Source organism: Lepisma saccharinum, chromosome 21, assembly GCF_977018435.1.
Source record: "Lepisma saccharinum chromosome 21, izLepSacc3.1, whole genome shotgun sequence".
Taxonomy (NCBI): Eukaryota; Metazoa; Arthropoda; class Insecta; order Zygentoma; family Lepismatidae; genus Lepisma; species Lepisma saccharinum.
In genome coordinates this window covers 29,417,949-29,437,600 of record NC_139249.1, presented here as the reverse complement: position 1 = coordinate 29,437,600, position 19,652 = coordinate 29,417,949, and the positions used below count along the sequence as shown (strand labels likewise).

General features: G+C 39.3%; 2 protein-coding genes across 12 annotated transcripts in view; one reads left to right on the top strand and one right to left on the bottom strand.

Moving 5' to 3' along the window:
- Rbcn-3B (WD repeat-containing protein Rbcn-3B) overlaps positions 1–19,652 on the top strand; it is a 142,689-nt gene that overhangs the window by 83,990 nt on the left and 39,047 nt on the right. For all 11 annotated transcript variants that reach the window (XM_083143021.1, XM_083143019.1, XM_083143025.1 and 8 more), the window contains one exon: positions 34–144. In XM_083143021.1, the coding sequence (XP_082999147.1) occupies positions 34–144 (111 nt within the window). The remainder of the gene's footprint in view (positions 1–33; positions 145–19,652) is intronic.
- Positions 2,957–19,253, bottom strand: LOC146004299 (uncharacterized). Its single transcript, XM_083143030.1, has 2 exons — positions 19,131–19,253; positions 2,957–3,812 (listed from the first exon to the last, which is right to left on the bottom strand). Exons 1-2 carry the CDS (start codon positions 19,140–19,142, stop codon positions 3,048–3,050), a joined length of 777 nt encoding a protein of 258 aa, XP_082999156.1. The 5' UTR covers positions 19,143–19,253; the 3' UTR covers positions 2,957–3,047.

Genomic DNA, 19,652 nt, shown 5'->3' with positions numbered 1-19,652 from the left:
CCCTTCTCTTTATTAATGGATAATTTTTCACAGGTCTCATTGCAAAGATGAAGGAGGGGGCAGAAAACGTACAGACAAAACTACAAGCCAAGGCGGAAAGTGTCGGGTTTAAGCCAATCCATCCAGATGGAAGAGAACGAAAGAGTAAGTACCTGCATTTTTTAAAAAACTGTGTCCAGAATTTAATGACCACATTACGCATTGGTACATGATGGTAGATACTGGCAAACAGCTTATCTTGTTTTTTTCTTAGAAGGAGAGACTACATAGGTTTGGAATGTACTGGAAAGTACTGGTAGAAAAAGTACTTGCAACTGATTGGGCAAGAATGGAGAAATTTAATGAGAATGCCATCGTGGGTTAGTGTTCAATTCCTGATCTCCAAATATCTCCTGAATAGCGTAGTGGCTAACACTGTAGCCTTCAAGCTTTATGGCTGAGAGTGTTAAGTGATGACTTTCGATCTCACCAATGAAGTTCCTGAGTGCAAATCCTTTCGTCAATTTCATCCAAACATCATTCATCCTTATCACTGTGATTAGTGGCAGAAAAGTGCTAAATAGCAACAAATGAAATACAAATACAACACTGTCGCCTTGCAATCATTAGAGACTGTGTTTGATCCCTGGTGTAGGCACATTGCACAGTAGTTTGATCCCACTTTAAACTGTAAGTGCTCTACCCATTAACCTATCTGAGCAGAAAGTGGACAAGCTTTGCCCCCTACCCACCCACACATTCCCCAAAAAGAAGAAAATTTGCAAAGAAACACTAATGCATTCTTCCAGCTATGAAAGAAACTTGTTTTCGATCAGCTTTCTGACAGCAATATACTCCTCATCGTTTCTTTTTGTGTTTACCATTAGGTAACAGTTTGAAATGTGTTCTGCAAGCTATGGATACTCTTCATACACAAGCCGGACCCTGTGGCCGAGTGGTTAGCACATCGTGCTGCGATGCCAAGGGTCCCGGGTTCGAATCCCGCTCGGGCTTAGTTGTTTGTGAATGTCCATTCATCAATTTCATCATTTCCTTACTCATCCCCATCTTCGCAAATTAGCCAAGAGGCACAAAACAGGGAGTAAAATAAACTAAATCAATCAATCTTCATACACAAGATTGGGCAAATTATGCTAGATGGTGTTGCAAAATTGAGACATAAGCAGAAAATATGAAACATGGTATGATATTTTTTTATTCATACATTCATGACTAAGGAAATATGAAAAATTAGTCGAGCAATTAACCTACGCTTTTCATCTTTTTTTATATACTGATAACATTGTGGCATTCCAGAAAAAGAAAACACTAAATTATATATGATTTTGAAACACTATCGAGGGATTTGAATTCCAAAAATATTGTGAGTAATCTCAGACAAACCAAAGTGACATGGTAAAACATTTTCAGATTGGATTTGCCTGATCTTGTAAGTTCATGATATTGGCATGCATGTTTATTATTATTATTGTTGGTGGTGGCTGTGGTCAAATTGGTATGTTTTGTAGTTTTCAATATTGCATTTATACAAGTATTGTGTAGTGTTTGTACTGACTGAAAGTCCTTAAGCATGGAAATTCTTGGAAAGCAATTTGCAGTATAAAAAATCCATCCAAATGAACTTAACAAACTATATCCCTTCATTCAAGTATTGCTGGGAACGTTTGATTGCCTCTTCATCAGTTTCATCTAATCATCATTCATCTTGTGATGTGGCATTGTAAAAGTGAACTTTGTTTTGGAGTATCAAAGTACAGACACATTACTCTCTCGTGAACATTCACTATTTTGAAATGTGACATAATCAAGGAGCCTAGTTTACAAATCAGAAATTGTGACATTGCAGAAACATTTACAGAAGTAACCAAGTAACCAATAATAATCCAAGGTAACAAGATCTAACATCTAAGACATGACATGCTTTTATCTTTATGTGCAGTGTGGTATTTGAAAATTTTACAGTTGGGGAGGGGACAATCCAGCAATTTTTGTAAAAAAATGAGGATATTGTGTACAGTATCCTAATACTCACATAGGCTAAAAATATGCAACCAGATAGGGGGATGCAGAATCCAAAGTGGGGAATTCCCCCTCCCTCCTTTACAAATATGTAACTCATTACAAGATGGAGTTAGACTTATTGGCTACTTCTTATGACACTGTTGGGTCTAATGTCACCATTTGTGATTTGTAGAATTTGATCCTTATACTTTCAAATAGAGATGGACCAACATGAAATTTGTGCTGGAAAAATTACAAAAAAATTATCAATAACTGTAATCAATATTCTACCAAAGTAATAAGATTGCAAATGTTGGAGGCAAAGAACTTGGACGATTCATTCGCCTCCTTAATGGTGATCTTATTGGGTTTTGCCTCAGAAAACAAAATTCGCCTGACGAAACTAGAGTATCAGGTTATTATACCTTTATCGTAAATATATAACAAGAAATATAGAGTTTTTCACTAAATTACAGACTATTTATAGAAACCTTGGATTGATAAAATTACTGTTCAATGGTGGAAAACATGCCTAGCTTGACTGGATGAATCTAAATGCAACTGGGAACATAGGCAAAAACATACATAAGGGTTCGCTTTTTTTATTATATATAGAGCTCTGTTTTTACTACCACAACATTACTGTATTTGAAATTTGAATGTTCTCTCTGAAAAATATGGTTTTCACATTTGATCCACATGTACTGTTTCACCTCAGTTTCCATGACAGTCATCCAGTTATTGCATTCACACTTGCATCAATGGTCACAACTAACACATTGACTCTACCAGTAAACCAATACATCGATACTTCTATATCAGCCTGGAGTATAAGGTCAGATCAATTAATCTGCCCTGTCCCTATTTTTAAATAATAGATGTATTTCCAGCACAGCATTTAAGACATCTTGTCGAATTACCAAAATAGAGTAGGTATGAAAAATAACATCATATAGCTGATTGATGATTTATTAGAAGATCCAAGTGGGAATTGCAAAAGGTTGTGCAATGTGGTCCACTCGGTTATGTACATAGAAGCAAAGAGCTTAGTCGACTCTGTAGGAGACAGCGTGTCCTGGGTTGTTGACCAAGGTGGTGAGAGTGGCTGGGATTCCAGATGACACTGGTGTCACAGCCGAGTAGGGGAGTGCAGAGTAGCTCACAGCTGGAGCAGCGTAGGTGGAGTAGGCAGCAGGGCTGGAGTAGGCAACAGCAGCTGGGTTGGAGTAGGCCACTGCAGCAGGGCTAGAGTAGGCAACAGCAGCTGGGTTGGAGTAGGCCACTGCAGCAGGACTGGAGTAGGCAACAGCAGCTGGGTTGGAGTAGGCGACTGTGGAAGTTCCAGGGTAGGCAAGAACCTGTCTCTTGGAACGGGACCTGACCTGAGCTACAGCAGCAAGGTGAGCAGCACGTGCAGCCTGCACTTCAGGGGTATCCTGGACCACGGATGCAGCAGCGATGTTGGATGGTCCCACGGGCAGGGCATTGGAGGCAACTCTGTAACCCAAAGTGTCGGCGATATAGTTGGTGGTAAAGAGCTGGCCGTTGGGAGCAACGTAAGAGTAGCTGCCGGCAACGTTGCCGAAGGCATCCCTTGCAGCATTGTGCGCTTGTCCTGGCTGAGCATAGCCGTACTTGGCCTCTCCAAGCTCGTTCTGTGCGTGGTACTGAGTGGAGGTGATGGCAGGTGCAGAAATGGCCACTGGAGAAGAGACTGTGTATGGAGTGGTGAGAGCTAGTTGGTTGAACAGGCCATATGAAAGGAGACCTGGCTCAGCCAGGGTGCATGCTACGACGGCAGCCAAGACAACCTGAAATAAAGAGGATATTCTTTTAGAAAGGGTCATGGTAGACTCATTAATTTAGCCATTCCTTATCCAGAAGGATGCTGAAGTACTGAGAGTGCACAAAAGACTTTAGTGTAATTCTTTATTAACGTTACAAATTTAGTGTACTATGTAGTGTATTAAAACATAAATAAGACAAACATGAACATTTTCTTGTATTTGAATGTATTGCTTGCATTGTATAATTATTTCTCTTGTAGTTTATGGTTGTTACAATCATATAGCCCGACCCTGTGGCCGAATGGTTAGCACATCGCGCTGTGACGCCAAGGGTCCCTGGTTCGAATCCCGGTCGGGCTTGGTTGTTTGTGAATGTCCATTCATCAATTTCATCATTTCATCACTCATCCCCATCTTTGCAAATTAGCCAAGAGGCACAAAACGCGAAGTAAAATAAACTAAATCAATCAATCAATCAAGTTACAATCATATAATCACAATTTTTATGGTGAACTCGCAAACATCCCTTAGATATTTATTTTTAGTTTGATGAAGGGAGTGTGTGTTCTCCTGAAACGTTACAACACAAATTGTGATTATAAGCTTGTAACATCCGTAAAGTACAAGACAAATTAAAATTTTCATTAAAAAAACACACAGTATCATACTATCTCATTTACTCATCTCAGTTTGTTAATTTTGAAACAAGATCAATGCCAGTATCAGTAACCCTGCTTGCTGAAACTGGATTAGCGAGAGTCTACTGTAGTTACGAAACAAAATATATTTTCATCCCTCTGTTTGTCCACATTTGTCGTAATGATGATGAAGATAAATGGTGAATTGATGAAACTGGTGTAAGGACAAACATAGCAGAAAAAATGATACAAAAATTAAGTTTTTTGTAAACAAGTTCAGGCTACACTTACAGAGTGAAAAACTTAAACGAAAAATTTCACACAAGTAAAACAGTGAAAGTGTAAAATCAAGTGAAACCAGGGCTGGTTCAGTTGCTAGAGCAGTAGCACAATATGCTAGAGATCTGGGTTCAAGTCCTGGTAGAGCCTGCTTTGTTAGCTTAAATTTCTATATAGTACATCTCTTGTGTGTGCCAAATAATAAGATTATGTCATCATCATGGAACTAGCAGTCTCAGGTTCGAGCCCAGGCGTTTCTTTGCGAGTGTCTCTTCATCTAATCAAATTTTATCCTCATCGTTACGATCACCCAAAGGTGGTAGATAAGCAATGCTAAATGAGAAAAGACTAATACCTTGACATCCAAAGTTAAATAATCACCTCTAGTTGTGCAAATAGTAAAGCGATCATCCTAAGACATGAAGAATTAACAGTAGCTTAAGTTGTCAAGTTAACAAGAGTAAATTACGATTGTCTCATTGATGTCTAGAAGAAAGTCAATTGCCTTCCATTGACATCTAAAATTAAATGATTGTCCCACTAAGGTGGGAGAAAAACTAGTATTGGACAGTCATTTAACATAGACTTGATTCCGTGTTTGGCATCTAAATTTAGCGATTACTCTGGAGATGATGTCTAAACTAACACTAAACTCTCAGTGACTAGCAACGAGATCTAAAACAGAGATTAAATTTCCCTGACTTTCTAAAAGAACCAGAGGGAGAGAAAGTGTAGCCGCCCTCCATGGGAAATGGTCCTGAAAAATAAACCTTTGCAGATAGTGTCGTTAAATAATCAAAATAAAATTTGTCACTTCCCCTGAAGTGGTTCCAGTCCCGATCTCGAGTGGTCTAATTTCACACCACCACTTCACAGCTCTGTATTCTTCCATCTGCACACACTGCACTAGAGGCAATGAGTACTTTGAACAGCAATGCCTTCCCTCTAGACGAACTGGGAACATCTACATGATCTCTTGATCATACGCGATGTGATGACAGTGTTGCCACTACTTGCTTTCCAACCCTCGTATATATATTGTAATCAACATACATACAACTTGTCAGTGCACAGACTTTCACAGCATATAGAGGTAATTAAGGGAGACTACTTTCCTTCATAACGTTTGTTTTCTGTTTGATGCCTAGTTTAGACTATTCGGACCCTCGAAAAAAAACATTTTAACCTTTTGCCGCCCAAGGCCTTTTTCACATGTAAGCGCCTCTGTCCCGAGCCGATTTTGAGCAAAATGCAGAGTTTCAATTAAATGAGTGTAGATCGGAGGCTAATTGCCCTAGAGAGATGAGTGATATACCGTTGTACGCGGAATGAACCAGAGATTCAGACTATATGAAATTTTTGCAAATTCGGCGTATATGTGGTGGGGGGGGGGCTAACTCTCAAAATTCCAAAATTTCGGGAAAAAAAATTTTGTTCCCCCACCCTTTCCTCAAGCAAAAAGTACATGACAGTGTCGACATGCACATGGAAATGATCGCTAACATGTAAGGAACACAAAAATATTTGCATTATCATCATATGACCAATGTAACTTGCGTTATACCCCCAAAAGGAATTGTCGGCACGCCACTGATTCAAGCTTCAAAATGCAGCGGTACCTTGAAATGACTTTAGCTCAGAGACTATTTGCCCTGGAGATATGAACGATATACCGTTGTACGCAGAATGAATCACAGATTCAGACGATATATAATTTATGCACATTCGGAGTACATATGGAGGGGGAAAGGGGGGAAATCCCCTCAAAAATACTTTTCTTTAAAAAAAATGGTGCTTCCCTCCCCCCCCCGAAAAAAATGTCAAAATGCAAAATTTATGCAAATTTGGCGTATATATGGAGGGGGAAGGGAGAAAACCCCCAAAAATTATTTTAAAAAATTGTCACTTCACCCAAAAAATGTCCTTGCACTTGGGCACAAAACGACACCTACGCACAACATTCACGGACGAAAAGCTACAACGTAGTGAAAAATGAGCGCCAATTCTTGCAGCTGCTTGAAATTCTATTTTTAGACAATGCTGGGTAACCCCTGTTGCCACTTGTGGACACTTGTGCTAAAAAAGAACAAAGGTTTCCTTCAGTGTGCTTCGAAATTCCATTCTCACAACACAGATTCAACAACCAGTCTTCCCCCTCCCCATCCCCCACCCCCTGCTTGCGCCCTCACGGAAAACTTTCATTTTGACATCGGATACTAATAAACAAGCTTCCTTTGAATGCACTTAGCAGGAGGGAGTGAAAAGCATTGCTTTAGAACAACAAAGCCGGTCTTCCTTTGTCGGCAAAAATGTGAAGTTGAAAAGAGCCGCAAAAGAGAAGTACCTGTTCCTGCCTTTTCCCCTCCATTTTCATGAAGACAAAAAAAAAATGCAAAAAACCATTTCTGTTAAATACATGTGTTAGGAACAATATAAAACAATAAAATCGAAATTCTAGCCAAAAATAGAAAAGTTATAACATAAAAACTACGACCTTGACACAGCGTCTCGATCGAGATGCTTGGGACAGTGAGGGTTACATTTGAGTATCTCGTTCGAGACGCTTGGGCGGCAAAAGGTTAATCCTGTATGTATATACAACCATGCAACACAGGCTCATGACTGCAACTGATGGATTGGCTGTGTATTTACATTGTATTATTTTACTGTACGTCACTGCTGCCACTCGCTACTCACGACGATGAGGATAATTAGATGAAATAGATGAAGGTACACTCGTGAAGAACACCTGTGCCCTAGCGAGGATTCAAAACCACGAACTTTGGTGTGAAGATCGAACGTTGAGAGTTTAACATGGTCAGCCCCCGAACTGGGAAATTGACTTTGTAGTCTCTATAAACAGAATATAGACTTTTATGTATACAAGGTGTGGTCGTCCAACACGAGCAAACGTTCATAGTTGTAGAGAACGTCAAGACAAGCAACTCTTCTTAGCAACTTTTTGCTTGGTACTACAAGACTTTCTATCCTGTAGGTATGCAGTTATGCAGCACAGCTTCACAGTTCCCACTGCCAGTTATATTTTCAAAGAGAAAAAATGAGAGAAAAAAAAAGTACACTAGAGTGTGTAACTAATAAAAGCTAGATGCCTCCTCGATGGTGCAGTGGTAGCTTCATCACCTTGTAATCAAGGGGTCCCGGGTTTGATTTCTGGTGGAGGCACATAGTGGTTCGGATACCACTTTAAACTGTAGGCCCAGTCCCAGTTTGCCTTATTGTGCATAAAGTGGACTTAAAAAACACCAACCCAGTCAAAACCAATAAAAACTAGGGCTACCCTCACGCGTGTGAATACCTGAAGACAAAAATTAGGAAGCCCTACTTTAATGCAAAGCATAAAATAGGATGTGCAACATCTGTTTTAACGGTTTAAGGGGAAGGGTTTAAACCCTGCGACATCTTCCTACCTGCGTCTCTGATGGCAAGAGCACCCGCAGGATTTTTTCTCGGAGGGGGGAGGGCAGAGTCATATATCACATACGACTGTGTGGTCTTTAGTGAGTCATGGCTCAATTCCAATATCTCATGTGCTGAAATTCCACTATATGAGCAGTTCAATGTTTATCGCAAAGATCGTGAAATGCGTGTGGGTGGTGGTGTTATGGTGTGTGTGAACAAGAAGTGGCCCAGCAAGATACGACTGGATTTACAATGAGACTGCAAATTACTCTGGGTAGAAGTAAGTACACACCACCGTAGAAAAATACTTATAGGTTGTTTCTATCGCCCTCATAGGCGGAGTCCTAAAGAACTCTTATGAGTGTTGCTATGAATCTAGAATCTACTCTGGCATCTCTATCCAGCCATGAAGTTATTTTGTGTGGGGATGTTAATATGCATATAGAGTGGAATAATCCTGTAAATGGCATACCAACCACTGGAGACGAAGACTGTTTCATAGACAATTTTATTCATGAACTAGGTCTTCTTCAACACAATATGCACAACACAAGGAAGGACAAAAGCCTTGATTACATTCTCTCCTCTTTTGAAAACTGTGAGGTCACACCCTCGTTAAATCTCGTTCAGTCAGACCACGAGTCGCATTGTGCTATTTTCGAAATTCCAGTCAAAGGGTGAAGCTCCCCTTCTGCACCCCCCAGGCATAAGACTCCGTTGTGGAAGAAAACGCCATGGGACACTGTCGGTCGAGTAATTGACCTTTTTAATTGGAACCTGCTCTCCGAAGGGACCATGACCGATGCTGTTGAACTGTTTATGGATGTGATTCATGCCCTAACTCAGGACTATATGCCACATAAAACAATGAAAAGTAAAAGCCCCCCCCCCCCTCCCTGGTTTGATAAAGAGTTGCAACATCTGTTACACAACAAAAAGAGAGCATGGCAACTGTGGAAAAGTTTCCCCATCCCCACACACACAACACTTTCAAAGCACTTCGAAAGCATAGTAAAGACCTTATGAAACAGAATACTAATTCAAAGAAATTCTGGACATTAATAAATTCATGGAGACAAGCCAAACGCATCCCTTTAGAAGTAACACACAATGACATTTCAGCTGTTGGTAATGATAGAGTTGAACTATTCAATCTAACATTTCAAAAGAATTGTGTTTCAAATGATGTTTTAGATCACCCGCCTATCAAATCTATTTGCTCTCACTCTCTTTCTACCGTCTTTACAGAACCAGGTGGAGTATCGCACTTCCTTACCTCCTTTTCTTCTCACCGAGCATCTGGACCAGACAATATTCCTACTATTTTCCTTCAAAAAACAGCTCGCTCACTAGCTACTCCTCTTGCAATGTCATACAATAGGTGCTTCTCTGAAGGCTGCTTTCCCACTCAATGGAAGAAAGCAAATATCATTCCTCTTTTTAAATCTGGAAATGCTAACATTGCTACATGTTATAGGCCCATTTCTCTTCTTTCCACACTTGCTATTGTCTGTGAAAAAATTCTGAAAAATAGACTTCTGAAATTCACATCCCCTTACATTAACCCAGCACAACACGGCTTTCTTCCAAATTCTTTTTTGCCTTGCCAATCTGTCTTCTATGCAATCCTATGTTATAAACGCAATTACTAATCGTAATCAGTTAGATGTTCTTTACTTTGATCTGTCCAAAGCGTTTATTCAGTGGATCACCATTATTTCCTGCATGAATTATCCAACAGATTCAACATCACTGGTAACACGTTAAAATTAGTGAAAGGCTATCTAAGAAATAGACAACAACTCGTTATACTTCCTGCAACTCATTCTAACTGGCTTCCTGTTATATCTGGTGTGTCGCAAGGAAGCGTTCTTGGCTCTCTGTTATTTGTATTATATCTGGATGATATCACAGACCTCTTTAATTCCCCCATCTCAAGCACAATTCTGATGTTTGCGGATGATTGCAAGATTATGAGAGAAATAAAACAGCCATCAGGCATGCAAATTCTCCAAAATGACATTAACAGATTAGATTCTGTGAATGGTGTAAGTGATGGAAACTGTCCACAAACCCTTCTAAATGCTCTTCAATAACAATTTCATTGAAACAAAACATTCTTGAAGGTATTATACACTCACCTACCTACCTCTAGCAAAAGAAGCACAACACCGAGATCTAGGTATCCTCATAGATTCAAAACTAAATTTCGATAATCACATATCAACCATCACAAAAAAGCCAATGGGTATGCTAGGCCTACTTTACAGATTCACCGAAATCAATAACCCGAAAGCAATTTCCATTTACTTCAAAACATTTGTGTCCCCCATTCTAGAATATTGTTCACCAATCTGGAATATGGCTGCCCATTCTCATACCTCCATCGTTCGATATAGAGTGCCTGCCCTGAGACACCTGCCTAATAGAGATATCTATCTGCTTATAAATCTGCACATTAATACTCCAGAAACTCGTAGATACGTTGCAGATATGAAGTTGCTATACAAGATCATAAATGGAAACTTAAGATGCAGCATCCCACTCCACGAACTCACACTCAGAGTGCCTAGATATAAAACACGTAGCAAGGAAACTTTCCACACTACAACTCCCAGGCGGCTCTCACTCATACAACGATCACTATTCCATAGGCTACCGAATCATTTCAATATCATCTCAAACCAAATAGATATATTCACTTCATATTCATTTTTATCAACAACATAGAAAAAATTATACATAATTAATGCTTTTGTGAAACTGATCTGTCTGTTTACCTTGGTACTGTTTTGGCTTGTTTATTTTTATTTATTGTATGTTATTATTCTTTTGTGTTTTTAATCTTAGTCTATTGTTTTACTGTTTTTTCTTTCTGGTTTAAAATGGCTTCTGCTGTACTGGAAATTTCAATAAATAAAATCTTGCCCTTCAGTCATAGAAACTTATATTACACATATGTCTTATTATTATTTTACAAATCATAAAATTGAAATTGAATTTTAAAAAACTTTTGAGTCCACTATTTAAATAGAAACTGGTTCCTTCCTATAAACATCTATAAATTGTTTATGATAGTTATGTGTCTCTCTGTACTTTTTCACAATGCACAGATATCAGACACCACTTAATGTGCTCTTCTTTACAAGTCGGGCCGAAAGGTACTGCAAAAAGAGAAAAAGTAATTTAAAAATCATGGTGCGTGAATTGTCATGGTCAGATTCCGAATTGATTTCCCGACTTCTAGGGATCAAACAATTGAGAAATTCCAAAGGGTCAGTCAAATTTAAAAGCGGATGTGTCTGCACTATAAATGTCTGAAATGTCTTGAAAGTAACAGTTTTTATTCCAGAAGTGCAAAAATAATAACTTGAGTGCGGAAACAGTGTGTAGAATTCGAGATTTTCACCACGTCTGCAAATTTAGGAAATTTCTGGTCTCGACATTTTTCCCAACCTAATTCCAGACAAATTATTTCAGTCCCGCAAGTCGGAATTATAAAATGTCCCTTCCCAATCCCGTCTCACACATCAATAGTTACTGATGTCAACATGATTATAATGTCTGATAAAAAAGTTATCTCGTCATTTTGTTGGATATGGTAGTTAATTGCTGTAACTTACAGCCTTTAATAACAGAAAGCAACATTTATTGTTATAAAATATCGCTACAATTTCACTATTCAGATTACATGAACTTTCCCCCACATATATCATAGGGAGCAACTGCCTCTTCTGCCCCCCTCCTTGTGGGCACCCCTGTCTGATGATATGGTAATGTTCCATACCTAGGGTGACCAGATGTCCTCTTTTATCCGGACATGTCCTCCTTTTTAGGTGTCTGTCCGGTGTCCGTGCGGATTTTTTAGAAATCGGTAAATGTCCTCCTTGTTTGGAAGGAGTATAGCATCGACCATACCAAATGTGCTGCATAGAGAATGCTTCCACATAAAACGATCATTATTTAAGGCATATCACTTGGGGCACGTTAGTATTCGAGCAATGGTCACCTAGCATCTGAGAGCTGAACACGATCACTTTCCCGACTGAGTCATTTGTAGGGTGCGGATTTATAGGCACTAAAAACCTCTGAAATAGGCACCAAAATGATGAAAATAGACACTTAAAAAGGCACCCTGAAATTTTGAAAAAGGCATTAAAATAGGCACTGAATGTGAACTTATTTGAATTTTCTTCTTACAATGCACAGTTATACCATAGTACCACTTCAGTTTATACATAAAAGTGCGCTAATGATTAATAAACTATCAATACTCTTTTGATCAAAATTCATATTTGCTGGGAATCGTCAGTTAATTAATTCTCACAAAAAGAGCTTGTGCTAACGACTGTGCGAATTTGATCAAATCATGAAAACAATTTGCACCATTGTAACAAAAAAAAAAAAAAAAAAAATCAATATTCCAATTGAGACCCTCAAATTTGGCGAATACCAGATACCAGTCAATACAACATCAACAAAGCCTTCTTCAATGTAGGGAAAGCCAAAGGCACGTAAGAAAAGCTGAAGTATGCAAAAATTGCAGAATAACCATTTTTTGGCATGATTAAGCAAAATAGGCATTTATAGGCACTATAAAAATGCATTTTTGGACTAGAAATACCATGAAACAAACTTTAAACATTAAAGCCTAAGTTTTACTACAAAGGAATTAAAAAGGCAAATAGGCAAACTTCCACACCCTAATCATTAGTATTATTCTAAGTTCTAACTCGTTGCTGCACCCTCTGAGACTGCTGGAACGCATGTTGTCTGTGCAGTTCCTTTTCGATTGATTGATTTGGTTTAGTTTACTTCGCTTTTCTGCCACTTTTGGCTAATCGCGAAGATGGGTATGAGCGATGATATGATGCTTTTGATGAAGGGACACTCACAAAGAACACCCATGCCCAAGCCGGGATTCGAATCCGGGACCGCTGGTGTTGTGACGCGGTGTGCTAACCACTCCACCACGGAGGTTGGTCAGTTCCTTTTCGAGTTATACATAGGCGATACAGAAACTGGTAGCGAGAATTTTGATTATTATGTAATATTTACTTTCATGAAATAACGAAGCGAAAGTGTAAAATCAACAATGATCTTGGAAGAAAATATCCAGAAATGAATATGAGGTAAAGTGTAAAGTGGCTGTCACTGTTCCCTGCCGTTGAAAGAGTGCTAGAAATGTTCGTGGCATTAAAATCACATTTCACTACCCAATCTAAACTACCTTAAATTTTGATTCGGTTTTAGGAAATGAGTTAATGAAAATCTTAATTGTTACATATTATTTGTCATTTGTTAAATAACTGATTAGGAGATTGCTTTCGTTGCTTAAAGGTAAGAGGAAGTTATTGAAAGAGATCACCTGAAAATTATCTGAGAGCAAAATGTTGGTAAGATTTTTTTATATTGCTTAAATTATGAGTAATAGCAAATGTGTTGTAATATTTTACAGTGTCCTCTTTTTTATGACTTTGTCCTCCTTTTTCGCCGTGCTCTGTCCTCTTTTTTGAATGTATGTGTCTGGTCACCCTATCCATACCTCATTATCGACTTGCAATAATATAGAGGCACATAAAGGTTCGGGCCCCACTTTAAACTGTAGGTCCAGTCCCGATTAGCCTATTTGTGAATAAAGTGGACGTAAAAACAACTCAAACTTAACTTGCAATATGTTTGTTTTCCGACAAAACTGTAAATGACAGTGGCAACCCTGATCTGTGCTGCATGGCTGCATGCACACGGGATAGGAAGTGCCATTTTCGAGGATTCGTAGCGTCGAAACGAGCATTGCCTTGTCAAGGAAAGCTGTTCCTATTGACCTCCTATACAGCGTTTGAAAGTTTGTCTGTGTTGTTGTTGTTCCTCGTCGCGATTAAACGTAAAGAGGCAAGGAAGGGGCGTAAATATACAATATACGTCACTTTCCTGTGTCGATTTTCATGACAAGTGTTGATATGAAGTGGGTTCGTAGAAAAACAAAAAGTCATGCCCTGTGGATTCGAACCCAGGCACAATGGCTTCGCCATGCTAATCGCATCAATTTATGTGAATCGCGACGATGGGGATGAATGGATCAAGGAAACATCCATTCCTTCTCCATAGGTTCTAACCTACGTCCATATACAGGGGCGTAGCAAGGATTTTTCTAGGGTCAGCCTTCGATAAATGAAAACTGCGTGGGGAAACTTGCTAGAGAAATAACAACTTGTAATATACAGTAACTGCTACTTTCAGGCACGTATCCAGGAATTCCTTTCGGGGGGGGCTCAACACCAATTTTTTAAGGGGTATAGTAAGAACCTCACAATTGTGTGTTTAAGACCAGAGGTGGCAATTGGGTTCCAGAACGGGTGGGGGGGGGGGGGGGTGCGGAGGACGTTGCAAGGAAAGTTTACTTTCTCTTGGTAGCCTAGGCTCAACATTAAGAGGTCATAATGTTGAGGCAAAAAAATGAAAAAATGGGGAACATCTATCTCTTAAATCGTTGCCACTATAAGGCTGTGATTTTAATCAGAACGTGAAATCGGAACATTTTTTACTACTCGACTCCTCTGTTTCCATGCATTAATATTGTGTGCCGGAACCATCTCAGTATGTGTTTTTGTCCATTTCATCTCATCAGACATAAAAACATCTATGGTGTCTTTGAGTGTTTTTACGAAGCTGTTACACATGCACGGGATGGACAATCCACTCGACAACGCGAGATTCAAATTGTGGGCTGCGAACTGGACGCAGACAGCTCTCAAATTCTCTCTGATTTGAGCCTGAACACCACTAACGTGTCTTGTCCTCCCATTTTTCAGCTCTTATAAAAGCCGAAACCCACCAAATTGTTCAGATTCAGGCCTTAGCACTCACAAGTGTTCAAAAATGCCTGTTACAGCTTCCGCTGTCTTGTCATATATCGGCACGAAACAAAGGAAGTCTTCTCGAATACAGGTGGATCACGAAACAATTAATGCACAGTGAAAACCCTTCCGTTCCCAACACATCTAACGTTTCGTCTCCCAGTATGATGAAATGCTTACTCATTTATCTCCAGTGACGTGCCCAAGGGAGGTTTGGTGAGGTAATAACCCCATTTGACCCAGTATTCCCCCTCTCCCTTCCGAAAATCCTGGGCATGCCTCTCTTTATCTCGGACATTTTTAAAATCAACTCACCAGAAGTTTTTATCATTCCGTATTGGAGATTGAAGTAAGATGCGTTCTTCCTGCAGGTTTGGATATGATCCTTTAGGGTGCTGTCGTCTGCCTGCCTTCACACCTAACCTTAACAAGACCCTAATTTTCCATCCTTGTGACTTGGATTTTCAAGACTTAGGAAGGTTTCAGACCGAAGGGACACGCGATATATGTCGATTGGAATGGGCCAATCAACAGCAACGTTTCACACCGTAGCGACACAAAAGGCCGCACAAACCTAATTTCGATTTGTGAAATCCTCAAGCGACAAGGTGTGAAATCTCCCTTATTAGGCCACTGTCATTGTCACCTCGAAGTAGTAGCTCTTGTTGACCACAGAAAAAATTATCCTCAACCGGTGATAATGCTCCTCAGTTTTCTTCTCTCTCCTATATTTTCTGTGCTTGTTCACTATACAGGCAACACCTTACGATTTGATATACACAGGACATGTACTATGTAGACATTTTAACGAAAAATCGGTTGAAGTCAAGGATGGCTCAGTTGGTAGAGCCTGCAATTTCCGCCTAAAATGTCTACATATGCAACATCTTCTTGCTTTCTCTTCTCGACATTCATAAAATTTTCGGCTGTCTCTTTATGGTAGTTAAGTGCTTGAATGTGTTTCGAACCCAGTAGGCTTAAACAAAAGTATTTTTTATACCATGAAATTCTCGGACTGCATATACGAAATTAAGTTCTGGCAAAACTAAATCATCACTCAAAACTTTGCTTTTCAGTTGATCTATGCAGTTTATTTCTGTTTTAATAAACCACTCCAATATCCGGAACTGCTGAAATATTCACTTTAGAGAGAGACCTTGGACCTCTTCGGCCCTCGAACCGAACTTGCACTACACTGAGGCCCCGGAAATTCTGCTGTCGTCAATGTCTTCATTTTCGAATCACTATATCTTATAAAGCAATCAGAGGGTGCTGACTGATCTGATCACCAACGACTGTATGAATTGTCACACTTACCTCTGACATCTCATTAACCGGTGCTTTGTACAGATCAACCGAAAAATTGAATCTGCGTATTTATATCCTCATTATATTCTAGAACGTTCTGCAGATAAAACGATTCGTTAATATCGCCAGTAGTTGACTCCTTCTCTCATTCAAGAACGTACCCCCTCCCGCCTCCCAGAGATTAGAAATTACAACGAATCGCCCTAAGTGTGGCGCTACCTTTGTTGTGCAGCTTCCAAATGCTGACAAGTATCTACATTGTGCTCAAGTACGCTGCGAGAACACCGAAAGCACAAGAAAAGTGTACGTGCAATATTATCAACAACAGGGTTATAGAACATTCTCCGTCTTGCCTCGATAATTGTCTATCTCCTTAAATCATCGTCACATTATTCAAAAAGCCAAAAAATTGATTTTATCTAGTTTAAAATAAAAAAATTCCTGGGGGGGGGGCTCGAGCCACCTCAGCCCCAGCTTGGATACGTGCTATTAACAATAACAGGGTTATAGAACATTCTCCATCTTGTCTCGATAATTATTTCTCCCAAATTATCATCACATTATTCAAGAAGAAAAAATCCTAGTTTTATCTAGCTTAAACAGAAAAAAATCCTGAAGGGGGGCTCGAGCCTCCTGATTCCCACCTTGGATACGTGCTATTGACAATAATAGGGTTATAGAACACTCTCCGTTTTGTCTGGATAATTATTTCTCTCAGATTTATAAATTTATTATCTTCACATTATTCAAGACGCCAAAAATCTAATTTTTTCTAGTGTAAATTGAAAAAATTTTCTGAGGGAGGTGGGGGGCTCGAGTCTTTAACTATAACAGGGGTATAAAACATGCTCTGTCTTGCCTCGATAATTATTTCTCTCCTTACATTATTTTCACATTATTTAAGAAGCCAAACCTAATTTTATCTAACGTAAACTGAAAAATTTCCTGGGTAGAGGGTCTAGCCCCCTGTGCCCCATCTTGGATACGTGTTATTATCAATAACAGGGTTACGGAACATTCTCTGTCTTGCCTCGATAATTATTTCTCTCCTTAAATTATTGTCACATTATTTTATTTCACACCACAAGAAACCAAAAACCTCTTTTTATCTAATGTAAACCTAAAACTTTCGGGGGGGGCTAGAGCCCCCTAAGCCCCCCCTCTGGATACGTGCCTGGCTACTTTGTATAGCAAATATGACTATCGTGTTCTTACAATATTAATACCGTTTCCAGAATGTCATCTGAAACATTACACCCTCACAAATTTCCACGTGGTACACCTTGGACTGCATTTTGCTCACTAGCGAGAGACTGGCGTTTGTACTCCCAATCAATATATTCTCTGTGCGGCTTATGTTATATTCTGGTCATATTGATTGATTTGGTTATTTTACTTTGCTTTTTCTGACACTGTTGGCTAATCGCGACGATGAGGATGAGTGGTGATATGAAATTGATGAAGGAACACTCACAAAGAACACCCATGCCCAAGCCGGGATTCGAACGGCGGATCACTTCGAGTTCTGTGTGTGATTGTCCTTTCATTACCACTATTCATCTTCACCTTCGGGATTAGCCAAGAGTGGCAGAAAGGGGAAGTAAAATAAAACCAGTGAATCAACTCTTGCATTGCAGAAAATTTGCTATTTTTGTGGTGTTCTTTACAAAATACGTACCAAATGTGATGATGATGACATTTGCTAATAACCCATAAAAATCACGTAAACTACTTCGTTTCCATTATTTCGTCATATACGAGTGTGCATAAAATATATTTAGCATGACATTGTATCCATCTATAAGCAATTTTGGGCAAAGTTCGTTTTTTTAAGTGTTAACGGCAATTATTTTCACAATGGCCGAGTCTGCTGCCACGCGCGTGTCAGCAGTAAGAATAATCGTCAAATTTGCTTCTGTCACGTAATTCGTCTGCTAAGAGGATGTTACAAATCTTAAGAAGAGATTAAGACGAGATAAATGCAAGTTTATTATTAGTGGGAATGAATGTACAGGTAATTTAGAACCTTTTTCTTTAGAAAGCATTTAGCGATATTATTTTAATGCTAACAGAACCTAACCTAACTACGAGAGCATTTAGGTTTATTATTAGAAGTATGCTAAGGGACCTAATCTTAAAATATTTGTGTGTAAGTAATCGCTAAAACTTACAGACGTAATTGCATACATAGCATGATGAAATCACGATAAAACAAAGACCGAGTCTGCTGCCATGCGCTTCTTTTTTGAGGTTCCAGCAGAAAAAGAATATGGCAGCAGACACTACCTTTCACAATATCTTAAAATGGCTGCATCAAAATTACGCTGTATAAATTAAACATTTCTACTCGATTGATTGCCTCTACGCGATACATTTGAGTGTGGTGGTTTTCTTACATTTTCATGCATAATATAAAAACGTGAGCCTAATCAACAATAATTAATGTCATTTTGGAATTCAGTACTCCAAGATCTACAAGAATTTCATCATGGGGCAGCGTAATTTCGCAAAATTTCGAGATGAGCCCGAACCTGTATACGCGAGTGATTGTACAGTGAGATGCATAAAAATTACCAGTAAAACTGTCCATCATTATTCTTCTGTTTCTGAGAAATGACATTTTATCGATAAAGTATAGAGATTTGTCTCCTGTTTCATGGCATTCTTGAACCTCGTATTGCAGAAAACAAAGAGAATTAACATGGTGATGGACAATTTACCTAGTAAAACCTAGGTATCCCTCTCCACACAGGGGTTGGCTAACCAAAATACGCACAAAACAAAAAACCCTTCGATCAGTTTGTTCTTTCGCTCTGTGGAACTATAAGAACCGTACTCACCAGGACCTTCATGTTGATTTCTGTGCAAAAGTGACGTTTGGGGACGCCGGGAGTCTTTTATAGTGGATATTTTGACGGCAGAGAGGACCAGGGGGAATCTTCTCTTCCAGAGACCCACGCCCAGTTCTCAAGGTTGCGAGAATAGTTTATGCGTCTATCCACTGCCTCCCTTCATCTCTTTTTTCCCTTTCTGTTTGACGGTGGCAGTTTTCGGAAGACACAAAAGAAGACAGTCAGTCAAGACATCTCGCATGCTGCAACTGCAGGGATACGAAAATAATTTGATTTGCCAAACTTTAGTTGATTCCAATCCATTACTGGCAATAGCTTTTACAAATGGTACCATTCTTTTGGAAGATTCTCATTCATAGGACTTACTGCTAGAAATATAATCACCATTCACCCTCATCGCCGCGATCAGTCAAAAGTGGAAGAAAAGTTACGTATAAGTGTGTTTGACCTACGTCACAAACTGTTGCATTGTGGCTTCGAGCAGCCATGATTGAGGCAAGTTCTTGTGGG